This window comes from Carassius gibelio, chromosome B14 (genome assembly GCF_023724105.1).
Source record: "Carassius gibelio isolate Cgi1373 ecotype wild population from Czech Republic chromosome B14, carGib1.2-hapl.c, whole genome shotgun sequence".
Lineage (NCBI taxonomy): Eukaryota > Metazoa > Chordata > Actinopteri > Cypriniformes > Cyprinidae > Carassius > Carassius gibelio.
In genome coordinates this window covers 27,623,132-27,646,603 of record NC_068409.1, presented here as the reverse complement: position 1 = coordinate 27,646,603, position 23,472 = coordinate 27,623,132, and the positions used below count along the sequence as shown (strand labels likewise).

Below are 23,472 nucleotides of genomic sequence, written 5' to 3'. Positions count from 1 at the left end.
GATTTGCAACGCATTTCGTTACATACATGTGTTGTGAGGATTTGGAGCACTTGTGTTGTCAAACTGATGAAGATGCTTTTTTTTTTTTTTTTTTTGCTGGTGTTTTTTTTCAATTTGCATGCGTTTTCTTAAATTGCAGCCTTAAAGTGCAAGTAAGATGAAAATTCTAAGCTTTCTATCACTGTTTATAAGTCCTGTACATTAGGTTTAAATCCATCCAAGGTTAAAAAACATTGTCATTTTGTCAAAATATCATTTTAAAATTACCTCAATTCTCAGAGATCCCCAAACAGTTTGCGTGAAGCTGTACAAAAAGATTCAGTTTCCTTAAACCCCACCTTCGGTAGAATACTGTGTTCTGATTGGTCAACTGACATAGTTTGATTGGTTGTTTCGCACACAACTTCATGGTAAACAATGCGTTAGCATCTTTTTGGGGTGAATTATGTCTTTTTCCTCTCATCGCGAAGCAAACAGTAAAATAAAAAACTTGAATAGTCTCGTTGCTTTTTCTTCTGTGTGGGTGTATTCATCGCGTTTTTTTCATATGGATTACTTTATCACAGAATTTCTGTTAGCAGCACTTTTAACACTTTGTTTTAATGACGTGAAAACAAACACATAACTTCATAATCATACTTTGCGTTGTGATTCGGAGATGCTTGTTGGTCTAAATAAAGTTGGTAATGAACCCTCTTTTATGGCCAAATGCTTTGAAAATCCCGCCTTGTAATCACTGAGATTAGAAAAGCAGTCATCAGTGAAATGTTGTGAACACAACAAAAGGGATTTGTTGTACTGCTCTGGTATTGTGGTAAAAATGAATTTAAGCTATTGGTTCTTCTGATCTTCATTCTTTGGCAGTGAAAATAAAACAAACTTGCCTTTACAATTAAAAACACACCATCTCCTCGACATTATGCTATCACACCAACCAGAGCGTCTGTGTGTGTGTGTGGGGGGGGGGAGGGGGGGCAGGTCAGAGTCACGTTTCTCCCAAGACTTTAGGCGGAGATTATTATGCAAAGTGTTCCTAGTTACGTACATAGAGATGGGCAAAAGATTTGAAATCTATAACGACTCGTTTCAGCGATTCAGAGTCGACTCCTTACTTTAGAAGCCAATAACTTTATAAATTGTGTACTTTTTGGTTTAGTTACTTTGCACATGGTTTACACTGATGGACAGCTACATCATACACTGTAATACAGGTAATTTTTGATTTCCCATCTGTGTGGCTCTTTAATCTCTCTCGGCCACCATATTTACTGCTATAAAAAAATATTAATTGATCTTATATATACACACACACACACACACGTTTGTTTTTGTGAAAAGTGGGGACATCCCATAGGCGCAATGGTTTTTATACTGTGCAAACTGTATATTCTTTGGCCCTATACCAACGCTACACCTAACCCTCAAAGGAAACTTATTGTATTCTTACTTTGTTTTACTTTGCAATTCAAAAAAACTCATTCTGCATGGTTTATAAGCGTTTTGGAAAATAGGGACATGGGTTATGTCCTCATAAGTCACCCTCTCCTTGTTATACCGGTGTCATACCCATGTCATTATACAGAGTTGTGTCCTGATATGTCACAAAAACATGAGCACACACACACACACACACACACACAGACACACACACACACACACACACACACACACACACACACACACACACACACACACACACACACACAGTTTATTCCTTTGAACCATTTTATTTGTTCATTTATTTATTTTTAGATTATTTAACCCTATTACTATGCCTGAAAATGACTTCTTTACAACTTTTTTTTTATTTATTTATTTTTTTTTTTAAGAGGTTGACAACCCATGGTCACCATGCATTCAATGCATGTTAAATGTTCTTGGAAGATAGACAGTCATACAGTTTTGAAATAACAAAATGATGGGCGAATAAACTTCTACTGGGTTTCATATTTTGTGTTGACTGCTAATAGCTAACCATCCTCAATCAGGCAAAGGCCACTGTTGTTCAGCTATACCAAGTTGAACAAAGACCATCTCTGTAACATGTTTAGACATCGAGGGAAATAATGTTTGCTGTTCCCAAGATCCAGAGGCAATTTTGCTTCTCTGTCTTCCCTGCAATGACGTTAGTTACGGATTTTGTGAGGAAGATTAAAGCTGAGGTGTGTATGGACTGAGAAACAAGCAATGAATTAAGGTCTTGTTCTTGCTCAGTACATTGTTACTGAGGTCCTTGAATCACATTTGACAAAGAAACAGTGAAAATAGAGCAAATCCAAAATTTCAGAAGAAATGTAAAAGACAAGTCCCCAGAAGGAAGGCAGTTCTCTGTGCTGTCAAGGTCTTAAAGTTTATCTTTAAAGTAAACATACCTATTTTTCCATCTATTTTCTGAAAAGGGTTATCAGAACTGACTCTGTAAAAAATAAAGAGTTGAGAAAACGAAAAAAGTGGGGCAACTTGATGCAATGAGACTTTTTGAATTTTCTCAACCATAGATTTTTAGTTCTGCTTAATAATGATTCTTTGTTGAGCCAATGTAAATTAGTTTGTTCATGCAAGTGCTGATTGTCTTATTTTACCAATAGAAAAAAATGTATTGTTACAGCAACCGATACAACACTTACTGTAATTGAGGTAAATGTTTTTCCTGTTTCCTAAAAAAAAAAAGTTTAAAGTCACCACTTTATCAAATGTATGTTTGCTTACAAATGACAAACGTAAAATGATAAGTTAGTCTAAAAAGCAGAAAACATTGTATTTTGTTTGTAAGACAATTTACAATACTAAGATATCCAGAAAATAGAAAAGTGGTTGAACATACTCAAGGCCTCAAATCTAGGCACACAAACCTCAAGAACGGTGAAAACCAACAAATGTAAAAAAAAAAAAAAGAGCTCTTTACACCACAGTACAACAAATAATTAACAATAATGATGAAACATTAACAAATAAAAATAGTTTAACGTCAAAACAATAATGCTATAACAGTAACTGAATAATTTATTCATGCTGCAATGCATGCTGGGAACTCACAAAGCCTTAACATTTCAACAAAATGACATTTTTTGTTCGGACAACTGTGTTTGACTAGTTGGGGCAACAATTGGGGTCATTTTGTTGGTCTGACAAGGATTTTTATGTAGGTTCGAGGAAATAGGTATTTGATACTGATGACAGACTTACAGTTTTATAAAACACTTTTCCTCAAGCAAAGACTGGACACTAGCTGAACACACTGTTTTAAAAAAACTAATTTTACAGCATGTTCAAGAGCTTGTTTCTCAAAGTTTTATTTATTTTTTGTAAATCATTTGACATTATTTCAAAGTAAAATGTAGGCAATCAGCAAAAACTTTGCTACACTTACTGAACATTTCCGAACAAAACCTTTTCAAAATCCTTGTTTGGTGAAACCAATGTCTGTATGCGTATTGAGCCAAATAAGAGTAATTAACAGTATAATTCATGACTCTGTGGGACATACAACCATGTAATTTTTTGTTTCCACTCCGCACACATTTCAAGTGTATTAATATTATAAAATACAAATTTATTAATAGCTTGCACAAGTTTAGATTAAATGGTACAATGCCTGTACATTTTAATCTTAACATGGTAACCTCTGTACACTCTAAAAACTAATTCAGAGGACCTTTAGTCATTACTTAAATATATACATTGTTGTGAAATAAAAAATCAAGTTCTGAGATACTGTTAGACTTTTTAATTGTAATTGTTATTTTATTGAGCTGGGATGACACACAAATTATGCCTATTGATGAAATATACTATCATGACTTGTCAGAGTTTAACATTTTCAGTTAATCAAAAAACAATTTAATTTTAAGTTCTGTTAATGTAAAAAACAATTTGATGACGTGTTAACGGGCCACAGTTTCCGCGCGCATGTTCAAGGCCAGACGAGGAGAGGAGCATGCGGTGAATGGTAAGTAATTTTATGCTTAATTACGCATATTCGCATTCGCTCAGGATTCAGTTGGTGATAGCCTACTGTAACCGAATATCGAAATCTGCAAGTTCTTACTCTGAAATTTGAGCAGTTTTGATAGTAACGTTATAGTCTGTGTGCCGTGGTAAAGTTAGCTATAACGTTAGCTGTAGCCTGTCACTGATTGAGTAGCTACACTATTTGTTCAGATATTTTGCTCAAAATCAGTCGGAGTTATGTAGGGCCCTATGAATTCCGTTTTTTCCCCTAAATTTCGTTTTATTTATTTCTCCAAATTTCGTTTTTTTTCCGTTTATTTTTATTTTTTTTTACCTTCTGCTCGTATTTTACCAAAAAGAGTGTGTTTTACAACCTGCTCTCATTGTATGTTAAGAATTTATTTTGAAGAACTGTATTTCATTTATAAGGGTCAATTCACGCTAAGACCGTGAATGTGATAATTAGTTAAACACATGGATTAATGTGGGGCTGCGCGATAAAACGATATGTCTCGAGATAGACATGTAATCAATATTAATAAAAAATGCGCTCGATAAAACGTTCAAGATTGAGATATATATATATATATATATATATATATATATATATATATATATGGGTTTTTTTTTCGTCGGAAGAAACCAGGTTGCGAAGCAAGTTTGTTTGCATGAACAAAGCCATTCGCTCTCTGGTAACCTAGCAACGTAGGGAGTGACACGCTACCAGCCAATAATGTAACGTTAACAGTTTGGTTGCGCCATATCGTTGTCTCATGCTGGATTCTTCAGTTATAGAACCAGTGTGGAGTGATAAGTGGAAAGCCTAATTTGATCGGTGAGTGAGATAAGATTACTGACTGCTGCGCCAATTCTGACAGGAGAGAGAGAGAGAGAGAGAGAGAGAGAGAGAGAGAGAGAGAGTCCTCCGGCCGCGCGCGCTCTCACAGTCTTCAAACTGTCTTTCTCTCCCTCCCTCCCGCATATTAATCAAAATGATATTACAATCAAAATCAAGGAGATTTTTCTTTCCCCTGAGTTAACGTTACCTTTGGGTGTGAATTGTACTAAAATAACGTTGCCTTATCTTCTCTGAAAAGCGTGCCGCACATTCAGCTGACATAAACCACACTTTAAATAAACGAACAAAACCTATCCAGTGATGAAATTTTTTCTGTGTTGACACAAATCTTGCGCGATGTTCTAAATACCGGGATAATCACACGTGCTGTCGCCGCGTCATGATAGATGAGGTGCGCCTTATATTTTCCTGCTTTTTTTGTCCTTTGCCAATCACACCTATGAATTAGAGGAAGGTTAAGTTAAAAATAGGGCTGTCAGTAAACTACGGTTCTGTATATTAACTGCAGCTCCATTTGAAAGCAGGTGATGGGGATTTACCGCTAATCATGGAACCGGCTTTACTGACGAGATGCGCATGATCATATCGTTCGATATATTGTCCAGCCCTAGTTAAAAATAAAAATGTTTAAGTGTAATATATTTTTCTCCTGGTCCTTATTTTAAATTTATTTAATTTGTGCTATTTAAAATACAGATTGTGAATTCATGATGAATAATTGTTTTGTTTGCACTTAAATATCCATCCTCCATGAGCAACCTTTAAAATTTCCCTGACATTTTCGTGTTATAATTTATCTTAATACCAGCATTACAAGGCTTGCTTTAAGATTGGACCAAGAGTGGACCAAGGGGTTCAAGTTGAGACTTGGTCAGCCTCTCAGGACAAACTAGACATCACCTTCTCCTTCCCCTGAGGTGAGTAGCGGTCAGAGTCCATCTACAGTTAGTGACGATGACACCAGTGAAACCTATTTAGTTACTGTATTGAAGACTCACAAGTGAAATTGAAAATACTGTTGTGTGTGTGTGTGTAGGTGTGGCTTTCTGCCTTGATCCAGTACCCTGGTGTTGTGGATCAAGGATTTCAAGGTGAGACGTGATCAGCCTCCTAAAGAAAATTGTGAAGAAGTACGGGGTGAGACAGAAACATTAACACTTAACTTTTGTAATTCAGATCCACAGCAAATAAATCAGTTGTGTTCACACACACACCTCCTTGAATTATTTTACTTAATTTATCTCCCTACTTAGGTCTTCAGTCACTTTGCCGTGTGCCTTGCAAGGACAAAAAACTTGCCTTCATCTTCTCCTGGTTTCGTGGACCAAGGGGTTCAAGTTTAGACGTGGTCAGTGTGAAGAAGCATGGAGTGAGAAACATGAAATATGCAGTGGCCTTGTAAAATCTGTAAATATGCGACCCCTACTAAAGACGAGTTGTTGAAACATTATAGGTTACGTCATATCCGCGGTGGGCAACCTCTGCCATGTCCTTATCTGGATTGTTTTTGTTCATTTAAATCATGGGGTAGCCTGAAATCACATATATCAAGGAAACACTCAACTCACTCAACAAGAGTGAGAACCTCTGAAATACTCAGTTTCTGTTGCCAGTTCTGTAATGTAGGCACATTCTCCACCGAAAAAGAGTATTTTGAACACCTTCGTCAACATTTGAAAAAGCAAGAAACTGTCACCTGTGTTTTCAAAAATTGCAATTTCAAAACTAATATCTATGGAACCTTTGCTTCGCATAGAAATCGCAAGCATACTCCCCACTCATTAGATGAGTTCAAAGACGAGGTGATAAAGAGGTATGAAAACCCTTCACAAGCAGATCAGTGCAGTGATGGAGTTAATCAGGAGGGTGAGCAGTCTGATATTGATGAGATTAGAGATGATGATGTAAGAGTACTGCCAAAGTTGATTGAAAGAAGCTTGGCTCATTTAATGTTGAAATTAGAGAGTTCCTTTCATGTACCCAACCAATGCATTGATGAGCTTGTAGAGGAGTTGCATTTTATTTCTCATTCAGCCTCTGCTCCCATCATGAAAGACATTTTACAGTCTTGCCTGAAGAGGCACAACTGTGAAATTGATGAAGTCATTGTATCTGAAATAGTGAACGACATTTGTGGTGCTAACCCTATTAATTCTGCCCTCCATGATGGTGGTCCTCTGTCCTCTGCCTTTAAAAGAAGAAAGTATTTTAACGAACACTTTTCTGTCATTGAACCGATTGAGTATGTTCTTAGTAGAGAGAGCAGCTTCCAGTATGTCCCCATTCTAAAGTCATTGCTTCAGGTTTTTAGCAAGAAAGATATACAGGACCTGATCTTGAGTGAGGCAGAAGCTCAGAGAACTGTGTACAAGTCATTTCATGACGGCACCTTTTACAAAACCAATGAGCTGTTCTCAGGAAGTGACTGTACCATTGCTCTCAATCTCTACGTGGATGACTTTGAGATATGCAATCCTCTTGGTACATCCAGGAAAAAACACAAAATCACAGCTGTGTATTGGGTGTTAGCTGATGTCCCCTCATTGCTCAGATCTGAACTAAACTCAATTTTCTTAGCAATCCTGTGCAAGGCTGAGGATGTGAAGAGATTTGGTTACAGTGCTGTGTTGGAGCCACTGCTCAAAGATCTTGTGTACTTAGAGGAGGAAGGACTGTATGTTCCAGCATTGGGCAGAAGAGTCAAAGGCACAGTGTTTAGTGTGGTCGCAGACAATCTAGGTGCCCATTCTTTGGGGGGATTTGTTGAGAGCTTTTCCAGTTCATACGTGTGCAGATTTTGTCTAGGTGAAAAGTCACAGTTTCAAGATGGAGAAGTGAGAACAGGGGCATTCCCACCCAGAACGAAAGATCGACACGCACTGCATATTCAGGCTGTACAGGAGAATGATAGTTTGGTGCATTTGTATGGCGTGAAGAGACAGTGTGCACTGACAGCAAAACTGAAATATTTTAATGTTTTGTCTGGTTATCCGCCGGATGTGTTGCATGATCTCTTTGAAGGTATAGTGCCCCTAGAAATAGCACTGTGCCTCAGAGTGTTCATTCAGAATAAATACTTCACTCTTGAAGAGCTGAACAAATGCATCAAAGAGTTCCCCTATAAATGGTCAGACAAAACCGATGCACCACAGCCTGTCTCTGTGAACTTTGCCACACGGAAAAGTGTGGGCGGCAATGCCCACGAGAACTGGACTTTGCTGCGACTCCTGCCACTCATGGTTGGATCGAAAATCCCTGAAGGTGACCCAGCATGGGAAGTGCTTCTTGTGCTCAGAGACATTGTTGAGCTTGTTGTTAGCCAAGTCTACACAGAGGAGACCATTTGCTTCCTGGATAGTAAGATATCTGAGCATAAACACAGGTTTCTCATGGTTTTCCCAGAGCAACACCTCATCCCAAAACACCATTTCCTGGAACATTATCCAGAACTGATCAGGGCTTATGGTCCTCTGGTGTCACTCTGGACAATGCGGTTTGAGGCAAAGCACAGCTTTTTTAAGCGTGTTGTCAGACATACTCGTAGCTTTAGAAATATTCTGCTGTCACTTGCCATGAAGCATCAGTTGTTGCTTGCTTATAACCAACATGATTCCAGAGCTGTCAGACCTCTACTACAGGCTACAACACTGTCTACAGTGGATGTTAGTGTGCTGAGAGAGGATATTCAAGAAGCACTGCAGGATAAGTTTCCTGGTGAGACATTTGTCCAGATAGCCAAAAGTGTGTGTTACAGGAGCACCAAGTACACCAGTGGAATGATCTTGGCTTATGGTTCCACTGGTGGTCTGCCAGATTTTGGGGAGTTGATCCAAATTGTGGTTGTGAAGGGCAGCATTGGATTCATTGTGAAAGGTCTGACTGCTTGGTCAGTTGAGCATTTGAGGAGCTATGTGCTTGAGAAAAATGGTCCTGTGAAAGTCATAGAGCCAGCTGAGCTATCAGACATGTTCCCCTTAATATCTTACTTCTGTGGTGGAACAAACATTATGACTCTGAAGCGCAGCATTTATGTTCCATAGATGGTGCCCATACTTTTTGGAGATTTTCAGATGAAATGATACAAATTCGCATATCACAGTCTTCCTACTTTGTTCAGACTTGGCATATACAGTAAATGTGTTCCTGATTTCCATACCTAGAGGTCAAATATAATATGCTCTTAACATTATTCACCATTTACCTGTGACAAAAAATTAATGAAACATGTAAAACATTCTGTGTACAGGATGCATAATGTCAAAACCGGCTCAACTCCGAGTGATCCTTGCAGATCATGATGTCCGTAAAGTTGTACTACCATCTGGAATCCCTGAGACAGTGAATGACCTTCACTCAGTCATTCGTGACACATTTTACATTGCCAGAGACTTCAGTCTTCACTATAAAGATGTTGATTTTGATGAGTTTTTCACCCTTTATTCTACAACTGACCTCAAGGATAAGGACACAATCAAGGTTGTGTTTCTCCAGGACCAGGAGCCTGTAATAACTTTAAACTTAACTGATGTGACCAACACTGATGTGACCAACATGACTGATCAGCCTTGTGAGGAGCACTATGTTGATGACACCGCATCTGTGTCAACCGATGACACACTGATTCTCTCATCTGAAGATAGTCCAGGCCACCGTTCCAAGCGCTGGCCTGCTCAGTTTTCAATTCCCAGCTTTTCTGGCCTCACAGAGATCCAAATTCAGTCAGCCAATGAGCGCTTCAAAAAATATGGGACTCTTCTCACTACAAAAGATTTAATTCCACTACTCCCAGACATCCTTGGAAAACTAGCGGAGGCTATTTATGAGTACACTGCTTATCCATCTAGTCTGCAGATCGGTGAGGTTGCAGAGGCCCTCACTCAAAAGCATCCCTGCCTCAAAGAACCAGGTTCCTTTAATGGGTCCTATGGATGGGCGCAGCGCCTGAAATATAAGATGAACAATTTCAGAAGCAAACTTCGAGGTCTTGGCTGCCCTGAAGTTAAGGTGAACTCACTCAAGAGAAAACAAACATATGACCAGTATCCGGCAAAGAATCTGAAAAAACCAAAGAAGGCTGAGGTGAACTACCTACCCCCTCATGCTCAAGGTGAATCTACTGCAAGTTTGGAAAAAGAGAGAGTGGAGCTCCTAAGTGAAATGATGAAAAGGGACAACTCAAAGGTGGTAGCTCAGAAAATGGCCAAGACGTTCAGCCTTCGTCGGGAGGAAATAGTGAAAGAGGTCCCTGCCATCAGTGACTGCATGAAGCGCTGGCCTGCACTTTTTACTGAAGCACAGGTGAGATTATAAAATGTTTATTAAACCATTATTTTTTTTTACTGTGGGTTGATACAGTGTGGCTACATGTTCACAATTTGAAATAAAATAAATAAATGTAAAAATATAGAAATAGCCTTTTTCATTTCCAAAATTTACTTATATTTATACTCTTATTTATTTATACTTATGTCATGTTTGGTCCTTCATACTGGTGTGCCCTGTAGATAAGTGAAGAATTTAAGAGGATAACAACAGTTAGCCTTGAATCAACCTTTCTGGCCAAGCTTGACCAATGCACCCCAAAATTGATGGCCTTGACTCAATCAAAAGGAGGAGCTGCAGGCCTGAAGATAAGGCACATTAAGGACATGCTTCTTGAGGTATAATGACTAACTTTATTATGAATAGACCTTTATTTTACATATATGTTTCTGCCACACTGTTTCATGTCAATTGTCAAAATGGCTGCTATGAACAAGGTCAATTGCATATTTGCACAATTGCAGGCAGATTCAGGATTGACTGGGAGAGGAATAGGGTGCACATGTGGGTGCGCAGATCAAAATGTATAAAACATAGCCCAACCAAATTAGAAACATCTATAGACGAGACTTGTGGCTACATTTTGACGTTTGAATGGAGTCTGTAGCTAAAAGTATGCATAAATAATATATATATTTTGAAAAGCCCGAAAAATTGTATAATAAAAAAAGAAACAATAAGAAACGATACAGTAACAATAGGGTCCTTGCCTCCAGGCAAGGGCTGGAGTCCTCTCCCTCTTACCTTTCAGCTCGGTCCCTAACTAACACATTTTTTTTTTTTTTAATTGTCATGATTTGGGTTACACTTGCATCTGATTTTTGTTGAACACCTTATCTCTTTTTTCCATGAATCAGGACAACACAGTTGAAAGGCGGAGAGAAATTGCCATTCGCTGCCTCATAGTCTATCTTGGAGAGAAGGAGGAGGACCTTTTCAAACAGTATCGTGTAAGTAATTGAGTATACTTTTTAATTTTTACTTTTTTTTTTAACTGCATTTCTCTGTAGCCTTCCCATGTGAAGATATGGCCGTTTCAATCCCGTGCACCAGCCTCCTGTGGGCTAGGCTTTAAAGTACTTGGTCACCCTGCATTCCCTTATGCACGTCACCCTGAAGAGCTTGAGCCATGTATTTTATACATCCTAACATCTTTTAATTTCTTCTGCAAGGATGTGGAGGAGCTCGACGCAGACCTTGCGATGCAAGTGATGAAGATTGCCATCATCGGTGATGGGCGTGCAACCATCGTAGTAGAGGGAACCAAGATCCTGCAGGGGATTGATGTCGCCAGATCCTGTGCTTTGCTGATGGGGGTAATCTATGCTCTTAACCTTAGCTATCCCAAGCAGTTGAAATTTACCTTTGAGGCATTCCAGAAGCTCTGCCTTGAGCTCGATGGACAAAAAGCCAGCTCTAAAGTAATGAATCTCAAGTATGGTATTTTCTAGAGCGGACTTGATTGACCTTGCATGAGGGAGAAGCTCACATCACACACACGCACACATACGCACACACACACATGCAAACACACGTGTTCTTTTGTTTCTGTCATAGTATGAATACCTACTGAGTGAAGTCCAAATCAGTAAAAGTTATCAGTATAGAAAAGGATGACCTCTGTTCTCTGAGGGTGTTAGTGTATTTTGAACTTTATATGCAGTGCCTTCTTTTGTTGGATATTTCTCCTGGAGTTAGTCAGGAGTTTGAGCAGTCTGATATTGATGAGAGAAGAGATGATGATGTAAGTGCTGCCAAAGTTAATTGAAAGAAGCTTTGCTCATTTGATGTTGAAATTAGTGCCTTGAATGTACAGCCACCTGTAATTTTTTTTTTTGATCATTTTCATGTGTACAAGTCAAAGGATGGTGATTCATGCACAGGGTTTTACTTAATTTTATAACACCGTTTCTCCTCATAAAGCTTCTGGGTACATGTTTTGTGTCTTAGGAGAATGCAGCCTACAAATGCTGCTTTTTGCACTTTCAAGGATTTAGTGCTACTGTTAATGTTAAAAAATGGTTAGAATTAATATGAATATTACTGTCTGAATTTCTGTTCTTTTTGAGCACCCTTAGCTGCTGTCCGGTTGCTACGTTTTGATACCCCCCTCATGCCTCTAAATAAATCTATCAACCTTTCAGAATGTGTTTGTCATATTCTTGCTGTTTTCCATCAGGCACCCTCAAACAAACAAACACACAAACCATCCTTACCTTCCTCAGATTGTGTTGTAATCATTTGATTTGAACTGCTTCTTGCTTCTTAAAGACAGCAAGGCTCTGTAGCTACACCTAATTTCTGGGGGATTCCTAAAGGTTGGCTAAAGAATTTTTCTCACGGTCATGACAGAAGAGCAGAAACAGCACATGGTAAGCTTGAATATCATTTGGGGAAAAAAAAAAATGGTGTCTGTCTATATTTAAAAAATTGACTCCTGGAAAACACAGGAAAATGTCTTTATTATAGGACAGGGCTCAACTTAATTATTAAGCTCATGTTACTTAGAAATGTGTTTTATTGTGGCCAAAAAACTTCTTCACATAACTTAAAACATTATGTTGGATCAACTTAATTACTAGCGTTCATGTTACTTAAAAATGTGTTTTATTGTGGCCTAAAAACTTCTTCACCTAACTTAAAACATTATGTTGGATCAACTTAATTACTAGCATTCATGTTGAAAATTATTAAGTTCATGTTACTTAAAAATGCGTTTTTATTGTGGCCTAAAAGGTTAATTCACCATACTCAAAACATCGCTTTGAATTAATGTAATTCTGCCAGTAGTCTTAACATAAAAATTCTAGTGGAAAACGTTAACATATTTTTTTTTGTTGACCCAATGTTTTATTTTTTAGAGTGTATCATTTCAGATGCTCAAATGGATTCAACACACTTCACTTTTTCCCTGTAAAGGAGAGATTGAATAGGAGTTCCCAGTGAAGTTATGGCTCTCTTTTAAGAAGCCTAGAGAACTCGTGGAATGATTTCTGAGCATTGTAGCTCTCTATATACAACCGGAAGCTTCTTTCATGCACCATCTACCCTTATGAAACAAAAATATATTGCAGTATATTGGAAAATATCATGTAATATATTAGGCATATATTCTTATATATATTTATCTTTTTCAATATATTGCAATATATTGAAAGGGGCAATCATTTGTATATTTTGCAATATATTATATAATATATGTTTCATTAATATATTATTAAATGTATTCAAATATGTAATATATTAGGAAATAAAAAGGGAAAATAATATATTACAATGTATTTAAAAAAATATATTGGTAAATATATTTTCCTTTCGTATGGGTACCCTGACTTTATATATCAGCATATGTCTTTCACTTACATTGTGTGACTGTTATATACATTGACATGAGCAAATCTGAAGCTCTGTATGCCAATGTAAAGACAGTGAATTTTTTTGAGCCCTTAAATAAATTCTACATACAAAATATTGAACTTTTCCACAAAATACTGGCAGGTAATTTTAGCACTTTTACATTGGGGCTAAATGTAGATCTATCTCCTAAAGCTCCTATCCTCAATTGATGCCATGTCATTTATCAGAAATAACAGGACATCCACTTTTCTGATTGATCAATGGATAATAGATTTACAACTTTAAACTTTTATGACAACTCACAACTTTTTCACAAAATATTAAACTATATTTCATCTACAGGGTTTGGTAGTCTGTAGTCTGGAACAGCATGTTGCCACCCAAATACCTGGAACAGTAAGCAAATTAAAACCCTTTAAGCCTGACTAGCTTTATGAAGAAGGTATTTCTTTCCTCTTCATCGGCTTCAGATCAACCCCTGTAAACATTATCTTATTTCACAGTGATGTTCCTTCATGGACAGGACTCCTAATGGCTGTTCATTTGATAACAAAGTCCATTAATGAAAATTGTGCCTCCGGTAGCATGTGGTGAAAAAATCATTTTCTGCCTCCTTTGGTGGTGGATTTTAATCTACAGCACTTGGTTTGAATCAAATGCTGTTAGAATTTAAAGGGGTCATATGATGTGATTTCAAGTTTTCCTTTCTGGAGTGTTACAAGCTCTTGGTGCATAAAGAAGATCTGTAAAGTTGCAAAGACAAAAGTCTCAAATCCAAAAAGACAACCAAAAAGAGTCAACCATTCCCCACTAAAATGGTTTGTTCTAACACGCCCCCACATGTCTACATCACTATGTGGGAAGATTTGCATAACACCACCCAAATGTTCATGCAAAGAAAGAAGGCATACTGTAACTTTTATTCTCACTGTTCCTGATGCTGCCATGTCGTGTAGTCGCTGTGTGTTTCATTGTAAAAGTGAAACTACTTGTTTGACCTTCCAAAAGAGGACACGATTAGAAATCAGTGGTTAAGTTCCAGAACAGTCCAACCCAAATGTTCAGATGTGTGCAGTGTATTTAATGGAGGATGAGGACTAGTAGCCTGCAATCCATCTGTGGCACAAAGGCTGTTTCTATAAAGTTGTGCAGTTCAAATGTTGCAAGGACAGTCTGGTGCTTCTGACTCATAGCTTGTAAGCATGTTATTTATATTTAAATAATTTTCCAATGATGATTAAAAAACGAGCTTTGAGCAGTGAAGAGTAAGCTTGTTTGTTGTTCCTCAGATCACAAATGCAGACATGGTTTTATCTTTACGCAGCATGTAAAAAGACAGTATATGTAATTTTGATCAGTAATCATGTCCCAACTAAATGCAACAATGCCCATCTGTAATGGGTTTTATTGGTTTTGTCTTATCTAGTGATGTCCGGATCACAAACTAATCTTTCTATTTAACCGGATCTCCTTGGTGAACTGGTCGAGCCAGTTCACCAAATCAAACTGAATCATTTGAAATGGTCTGTGTCTCCCCATTATGCATTAAATCCACAAATTACTAAGTTATTCAGTTTATAAACATGCCTTCCACTCCCTCTGATGCTAAATAAACCAATATCCTGAGTTATTCAGTTACTCCTAACAATACATTGACTGAACTGCTAAAAGAGAACTATCACAACACACTGGATAGCTGGCCAATAAGAGCACATCTCTGATAAAAAATAAAAAAAAATAAAAAAAATACACATTTCAGAAAGGAGGGGGAAAAAGAAACAATAATGTACATTATGTAGAAAATATGTTTTTGAACATCAGACCGCATAAACACATTTATAATAATAATGTTATTTTCAGCAGCATCATATGACCCCTTTAAAGTTCTGTGAAACAAAATGTACTTGATCTTCCATGTCCAGAAAATGACCCATTCTGCATCTGGAGGTATTAACAACATAATATTCTGTTTATTTTTTCCATGTTATCCTCTTTCTTTATTTACTCGTTTATAAATTTACAAACCTGTCTCATGTCTGCCTTCACATTCGCAAGTGTGAATAATGGCTGCTCAAAATGTAATAAATCTTGCCACTGAAGTGACTTTTTTTTTTTTACTGACGTTACCAAGCCCTCGTATTTTTCAACCCCTCCTCTCTAACTATCTATGACATTCAGTAGATGCCATTTTTCAAAAGCCAATAAATTCCTGATGGATAAAATCAAGTCTTGCACTATACATTTTGCAGTTTTGCACTTGAAAATTACATAACCACATTTCCATGCTCTTTCATGTGGACTAGAAATTGTATAAATGTGTCTTTGGAATATTTTTCAGGCATGATGATTATAGGTTCTATACAACATCAATAAAGTCTACCTGCTTTCTGAAGTATGTCAGCAGGAACATATTCAAATTATACGGCTCCCTGAGATGACTGTGAGAAGAAAAAAAAAAAGAGAGTCATCTGAAGAGAGTAGTGTTCATGTGGTAAATATTACCTGTACCTGCAAATATTAGTGCCATACTATAAATAATGTTTATTTAAAAACACTCTTTGCTGACAACTCTCAAACAGTAAATGTGTAAATGAAAATGTGTGGATGATGCTCAGACTAAAATCTACTGTTCAAACCATAGCGTGTGCAAAGACCTGAAGTATAGCATCCCAAAACTTAATCATTCATGAGTATTAGAAAGCTGTATTTGACACTCCCATAAACAGATTAATAAATAAAAGCTGCTGGTGACAAATTTAGCCTATGAATCTGGGTCTTTCTCTGCCTCCTGTAAAGTTAACACCTGGTTCATGAGCACTCTTGAGTTCAGGCCATTTTCACAGAAGATCCATTCCCTACTTTTTTCCTGAATTCAAATTTCAAAGATTTACTTTTTGACATAATTTTAGAACTTTTTTTTTTTTGGTAAAAACTGAACAAATTAAGTAGTGTTTAACCACCTATGTATTTGTTTACTGTTTGGGATCATCTGATATAATCCCATCCAAATAGGAAACGTTATTTTATCACAGTTCTCATTTGTTTATCTTCGCTGAAAAGCATAGCAAAAGCTATATTTGTCGTTGTGTTGGCCTTTCATAACACCCACATCCAGATGCAAGTACATGAAGTCACATGTTAATAAAATCAACTCAATCAAGAAATTTGGATACCACAATGAAGCAAGATTTACAATGTCACATCACGATGTTCAATGGAAGATACAAAACGACCAGTATCAATGGAAAAACATCAAGACCTGTGAGTTACGGGAAGCCATGAGGAATCTTTCCTGGCGCCTGTCATTCGTGGCCCAGGGCATTAAATTGTCTGCTTAACAAGGTGGGAAGCTGTAATGAGGATCAGGTTGCTGTAGTGAGACGGGTGATTTGCGGGAATGCGTGTAGAGAGCGACCGATGAGGGTGGAAGTTTGAGCAGATAGAAAGAGCATATTAGATCACAGTTTAGACTGAGCATACTGCATGCTGAACTCATTTCTTTCAATGCCACATGACCTTTTCCTCCTCTTATGTTCTCGTGTTCTTCCTTTCATATGTGTGTGGACAGAGTGAAGATGTTTGGCACTTCAAAAACCAGACCGGTGGGTTAGTCCTCAGGTCAGAGTCGGCATCATTGCTGAGGGAAATGAAAACAGACTCTGCTTAAGTCTGGCACATTTTCCTTTGCTATCATTCCGAGATGGCTTCTATTGAGCTTGATAACTCAAACAATGTTTGTCAGGTAATAAAATTCCCCCAGGTTATTCCATTTTCTTGTAGAGATATACTAATGAACTCGATTAGAATTGAATAACTGTAGGTTGGGGACTGGTATCTGTGTCATTCCTTACTATGAAGTGATGTGTTATGTCTCTCAGAATGTTGTAATATAAAATATTAAACATTAACATAAACATTTTTGATGGCAAACTTTATAATATATTTAGGTGCTTCTCCATTCCCCATTCTCTAATATAAAGAAAAGAAAAGAAAAGGCCTTTGTGGTGAATATTTGAACTGGTGAATAAACATTGAAGTTACACACTTGAATGCTAGTTAAAGGTCCCATATTGTACACTTTTCTGAAGTTTTATTTTAGGTTTTGATGTCCTTAAGACTATATATTTGTGGTATAATTACCAAAAACTATCTCATTATATTTTTTACAGCTGCTTTCTCAGGAGGTTTGCTAAGAACAGGTCGATTTTAGCCTGTCTAATTAGTATTCGTGAACCTCTCTTTTGATTGGCTGTTATTTTCTGAGTCAAGTTGAAAAAGTTCAATGAAGTATTGTCTTTTGTTGTTATGGACAAGTCTAATGATTTCTTGCCATATGTTTCTTGCATCTCACAATGTTGTGGATGAAAAAAATGTCTGTGCATGTGGTGTCAAACATAAACTGACGATTTATTTAGAATCATTTGTAATTGCGCATACATTGTTAGGATTTATTGTGTCTGGAACAATAATGTAGCTGTAAAAATAGTTGCCTGCTGAAATTGAAATGTATATACATATTCAACATGACGTGCTAGATAGACACGATGAGTTTGTCTTTACTAAAAACACATTGTGATCCACCTCGTAGTAACAATCCTGTCAGATCATCCATCCTTTAAGTGAGAGTGTATCGTAACAGGTCGGCCGATCTGGTTTCATGGTTAAAGTTAACCTTTTTCGACATGTTTCAAGTGCTGTTGTTGCTCAATGCTCAGCAATGGCACGGATGCGATGTTGTCTGGGGGTTTGACAAAAGGAGAGTCGGATGATGGGCGATGCTCGGGGTGGTGATTGAAGGAGGTTACTGTGTAGCTTTTTTCAACTTTTTACAAAAGTCACAACAGTTTGTGAAAAACCAGGACATTTTAACTTTGACAATATGGGACCTTTAAAGGGTTAGTTCACCCAAAATGTTAAATTCTGTCATTAATTACTCACCCTCATGTCGTTCTATACCTTTAAGACTTCTTCTCCTTGAGATAGTGTATTCTGCCATTTTGGAGAGTAACACAACACATGTCCACTTTACGTAAGCAGCTTTATGTTCATGAGAAAGTGTGCATGCTGAACGTAGACAGCGCTGATTACATTCTGGGGAAAATGCGCATGCGCCTTGATAATTTCCAAAATCTCAGGGAGAAGAATTGTTGAATAAATGTTGAATGTTGTTTTCTTTGTGGACAAAATAGTATTCTCGTAGTTTCGCTAAATTAAAGATGAGCCACTGATGTTACATGGACTGTTTCATCGATGTCCTTACTACATTCCTGGGTCTGGAAACATTTCAGTTATGCTGTCAATGGAGGGTCAGAAAGCTCTCGTCTTTGGATTGTCCTGTCTCCAGAACCCCATCCACTCCTCATCATCCCCGGATCTCACCACTCACCTTACGGCTCTTCCCCCGCAGTTCCTGTATCACACTCTCCTGCTGCCAACTCACCATCACACCTAGGATCACCTGTGAGCTTTGCCTCTTCCCGGATATCTCCCTGACCTTCAAGATTCCCCATACCTCCTGCCCTCGTGTTCATTGTTTGTTTTGTCATTTAATAAATGTTATAAACTCGCACTTGCTTCCTCACCTCCTTGATATCATTACAGTTTAACTTTTTGTTACAGCAAATTAATATTACTTTATTAGTCTAGGTTAACATAAATTTGCCTTTTAACTTAAAGTTACCTTGTTCATGATTGTTCATAATATATAATGATACTTAACTTGCAAATTATCATTTTATCAGCATATTCAGCTGTATTCTTAATACAGGAAATATAATTTGACCAGACAATATTCCTAAAAGCCTGGTAGAGACTTCAGTATAAAAAAAAAAAAAAAATACCATATTCATATTTATTGATTTATTTAAGATTAAGAGTAATTCAAAAGACATAGCATATAAAAAATGGCGCACATGTTCTGGAGCTGATGTTCCCTTTGTCTATTTGCTGCAGTGCATGTCCATTTTAGTTTTATTGGAACAGGGATTGACAGACCGCTCACCACCCTCATTCGTCAGTATAAAGCCTGAGATGATCCAGCCATTAATTTCTAACTGACATTTTCCAAATTCAGTTTAATATAACTGAAAAGTTATTTATTTTTCATTTGCGAAATGATGAATTCAAACATAATCAAATATATGTAGCACAAATGGTTTGTACGTGTAATGAGCAGAGCTGAAGAATCTCACGCAAAGGCAAAAGAGTAAAAATGAAATCTCTTTCTGTCAGATTGATCCAGTTACCATCAAAAACAAATGTAACATGCAATCTACAACACTTATTCTCCACGGTAGCATGTTTATGAGAACATCCTTCACAACAAACATCTAAAAACGCAGTGTGACAGTAGCTTACTTCACGGATACCAGTTGCTAATGGGAAGACCTCGTTTTAATACTGCATTTAAATGACAATGATAAAATACTTGCATTAAGTTCTGTCAGGTTCAACCAAGGTATAACTCTATTTCTAGATAAAAGTACTGCCTGAGTTACCTTTCAACATTATTTTAGGATTTTCTTTGACATCTTTACAGGTTCCTTTTCTCTGAGGCTTTCAAAGTGTTGGGCTGTTTTCTTTAAAAAAGGTAAAAGTATTTCTCAGCAATTTGATTTGAACATTGTGCCTTTCCAGCAATTTAAATAAATCCAAAATCAGGTCGCTCTTCTTCCTTCCTCTCCCTCTCCTGGATGGGCATACAGTGTGCCAGGTCACACTTTGATCTAGACCATCAGAATCTCTGTGGGAGATCTGGCAACTCTCATTCGGCAGACAAAACAAAGTCTGGTCTGCAGAGTGTTTCAAAAACCATCGATTATGTTTCAGTACTTGGAATTGATGTTTTTGGGGAATTTGAATGAACAAGCATCAGCACGATCATCATCCAATGGATATGGTTTTTGAATATTGCCTTTTATAGACAAAAGCTGGTTGTGACTAACAAAGGCCACTGGGAAGAGGCTGATAAAAAATCAGATGAGAGCGTAAAAAGAAAGATGGCTGCCTGCCAAACGTGGACAAGATAATAGTGAACTGATACACCAGGTGACAGGCCAAAAAAAAAAAACAAACATTTGTGGTAGTTCTGGCACTAGTGGATGTTTAATGGGTGTTTTGTGTGAGTCAAAGGCATCCCACTACTTCAGCCTTCACCTTATGGTCCTATAATTTGTGAACAGTATTTTGGGGATGGCAAATGAAAAGGATGAGATTTTATGATGATACTCTATAACACAGCATAACCAACATGGGGATTGTTCATGCAATAAGTCACTTTGTACAAAGAGTGTCGGCTAAGTAACAAGTAACCAAACCAACAGAGACAGAAATAATTTTATCTCTCCCAAACCTTTGTGATGTTAAGGATGTTTGATCATACACCCGCTAGCTGTGACATTTTGCAAATGGGTGTTATATGTCTCAATCACCTGATTCACTGCTACAGTATGCTCCAGCTATATATCGTTTAAACAAAAAGAGATGCTAAATAAAGACAAATCTGCATACAAGTCTAATACTTTCCAGTGAATAACTTCCAAGGTGCAGAGACCACGGGGTGCTCAAATGTGCCTTTGAAAATCACATTTTCACTCTGTAAATGTCAAAACCAGTCTATTAAAGGACAAGGGCTAAGCATATGATCTTGAGGGTCAATTTTAACCACTTGGGCTGTGAAAAGGTTGAATGACATCTGCTTTGACTGAATGTTGATGCAATCAGTGCTGATTTCATGCGAAATTGTGCAGAAATGGCTTCATCTGTGTCTGGAGAAAGTGAGGCTGGTGGACAAAAAAAATAGATGTGAGGACACGTTCACTAAATATACACCACTTATTGAATGTTCGTTCAAACTCTTAAACACTATTCATAATTTGAGCACCGGGCAAGTGCACATTAAATTCCAAGCCCTATAACTTCCTGTATTTCCCATCTGCACTAATTCATCTGTCTGTCTGTATGCATTTGTGTATTGTTTATTTTATTCAGCCTCAGACTACTAAAGTTCTAATCAAAAGTGTTTAATCAGAAACACTGGTAAGTACTGACAGTTATATTAGTATTGAACAAATAATGTATTCAAACCATAAAACAATTGAATGTACAAATTAAAGTCTATATATTATAATAATTACTGTATAAGGCTCAATCAAAATCAACCCAACATCAAAACAATTAAGGCTGAATGTTATTTAGTATAGAGAATATAAAATAAAATAAAATAAAAGTGTATGTTTTATAAAATAAATAAATTTCCCTAATATTACCTCCATACTAACTAACTAAATAAATAAACAATATATAAATATACTTCTTAAGCCACACATCATTTGTAATGTCTTTTAAAAATTCTACATATCTAATATAGTTTCATTACACTAACAAAGTCTGGGTAGTTGTTACTGATAAACCCTAATAAGTATGTAGTCTCTAATGAATTTAGAGAAGGAATAAAATGAAGGAAACAATTACAGCTTAACTTGGATCCAACAAAAGTGTGAGATGAATTGTTCTTAATTACTCTAAATCATGATCACAAATGTGTTGATTGGCCTCATTAATGGCTTTAAAAAGGACAACTCTGCTCATTACATAAAACTCAGAGTAATGACGCCTGGTTAGATTAACTGCTCTCGCTTAAGGGCTGTAGAGAATCAAAGCACTAATCCATTGCTCCCTGCATGGCCTCACCCCTCCCTTCCCTGCATTCCCCTACTAGCCTTGGACAGCAGTGCTAGAAGTTAAGTGACACAGATATTTGTTCTGGGCATAGATACATGGAGTCCAGTAGTCTGGGGAGAGCACAGAAATCACCTCTCATCCAAGCCACATCCAAATGCGGTTCTGATAAATGACTGTCACTTGGAGACCGCTCAACTGGAAATGCACGGCCCTTAGTGATTAACCAACAGATGCTAATCCAATGCAAATCATCACCCCTGTCCACAAGGATAGAGGAGGAAAACATGAATCATTTGGGGACCAAGCCAAATAAAAACAGCCACGCGCATCAAGTCCTTGTAACTTAAAATAGCTAATGCAGCCTCCCACACTGAATATAATAGTAAGATTTACTTTGAAACAATTTCCATTAAGAAATGTCTAATTAATTTTGAAAATAATGAACACACTATATATATATATATATATATATAAATAATTTGCATATATGTATGTGTATAATAATAATAATAATAATAATAATAATAATAATAATAATAGATACAAAATAAATTTTAGTGTTATTATTATTCATAATATTAATAAAACAATTAAATAATAATAGACTGAATCACTTTTTTTTATTCTTTTTTTCTGATTTCTTTTCTAATTTGAAAGTGATGTGTACCACAAGAATGCCAAAGCAACTTATACAGATCCTCTCATTATTATGCATTGAAAATGTCTTTCACAGGGGCAACATATGAATTCAAAATATTTTATCAAAGGAAGAATCTTGTTATTGTTGTATTGTGCATGTATCATCTTGGCCCATATAGTAATGCTCTCTTCAAGCAATTCCTGTTTTCTCCATGAAAATACACTAAATGCACTTTAACTCTTCCAGTTATGAAAGCAGTAAGACGGTGTGACATTTTCTGTAGTCATCTTACATCCCTTTTGCTCGAAAGACAATCCCAGTCTCTGACATTTAAACCTGCTCCCTCAGCAGCAGTAATGCGGCATTAACTGAAGGCAATTTTGGGGCCGTCAGGATGAGTGATGCCAAATTGTGGTATTATTTTTATAAAGGAATAAAAATGCCATTTCCAGCTTATGTCAGAGATGAAACTATACAGCAATGACAGACAATTTGGGCTGGCCCATGATTTGATTTTCAGGTGATTGAAGTGACGTGTCAAAATTTAAGTTTCTTACAAGACCAAATTTTTTTGGGGACTGAACCAAAAGCAGCTGAATCCTTTCATGCCCTTCGTGTTTGGCATCTAAATAAACAGTGGCTAGAAACTTTACTAAAAAGG

At 37.0% G+C, this 23,472-nt stretch overlaps 2 protein-coding genes across 3 annotated transcripts in view; one reads left to right on the top strand and one right to left on the bottom strand.

The window, feature by feature from the left end:
- Positions 1-23,472, bottom strand: part of lingo2 (leucine rich repeat and Ig domain containing 2) — a 326,054-nt gene that overhangs the window by 292,130 nt on the left and 10,452 nt on the right. The gene's annotated exons all lie outside the window — the stretch shown is intronic.
- LOC127971318 (sterile alpha motif domain-containing protein 3-like) lies at positions 4,858-12,993 on the top strand. Of its 2 annotated transcripts, XM_052574218.1 has the most exons (7): positions 4,858-5,727; positions 5,847-5,947; positions 6,064-6,158; positions 9,057-10,108; positions 10,315-10,470; positions 10,990-11,082; positions 11,305-12,993. In XM_052574218.1, exons 4-7 carry the CDS (start codon positions 9,065-9,067, stop codon positions 11,581-11,583), a joined length of 1,572 nt encoding a protein of 523 aa, XP_052430178.1. In that variant the 5' UTR covers positions 4,858-5,727; positions 5,847-5,947; positions 6,064-6,158; positions 9,057-9,064; the 3' UTR covers positions 11,584-12,993. The 2 variants fall into 2 exon arrangements, with proteins under 2 accessions (XP_052430178.1, XP_052430179.1); XM_052574219.1 differs by lacking the exons at positions 4,858-5,727; positions 5,847-5,947; positions 6,064-6,158 and having other exon boundaries at positions 9,050-10,108.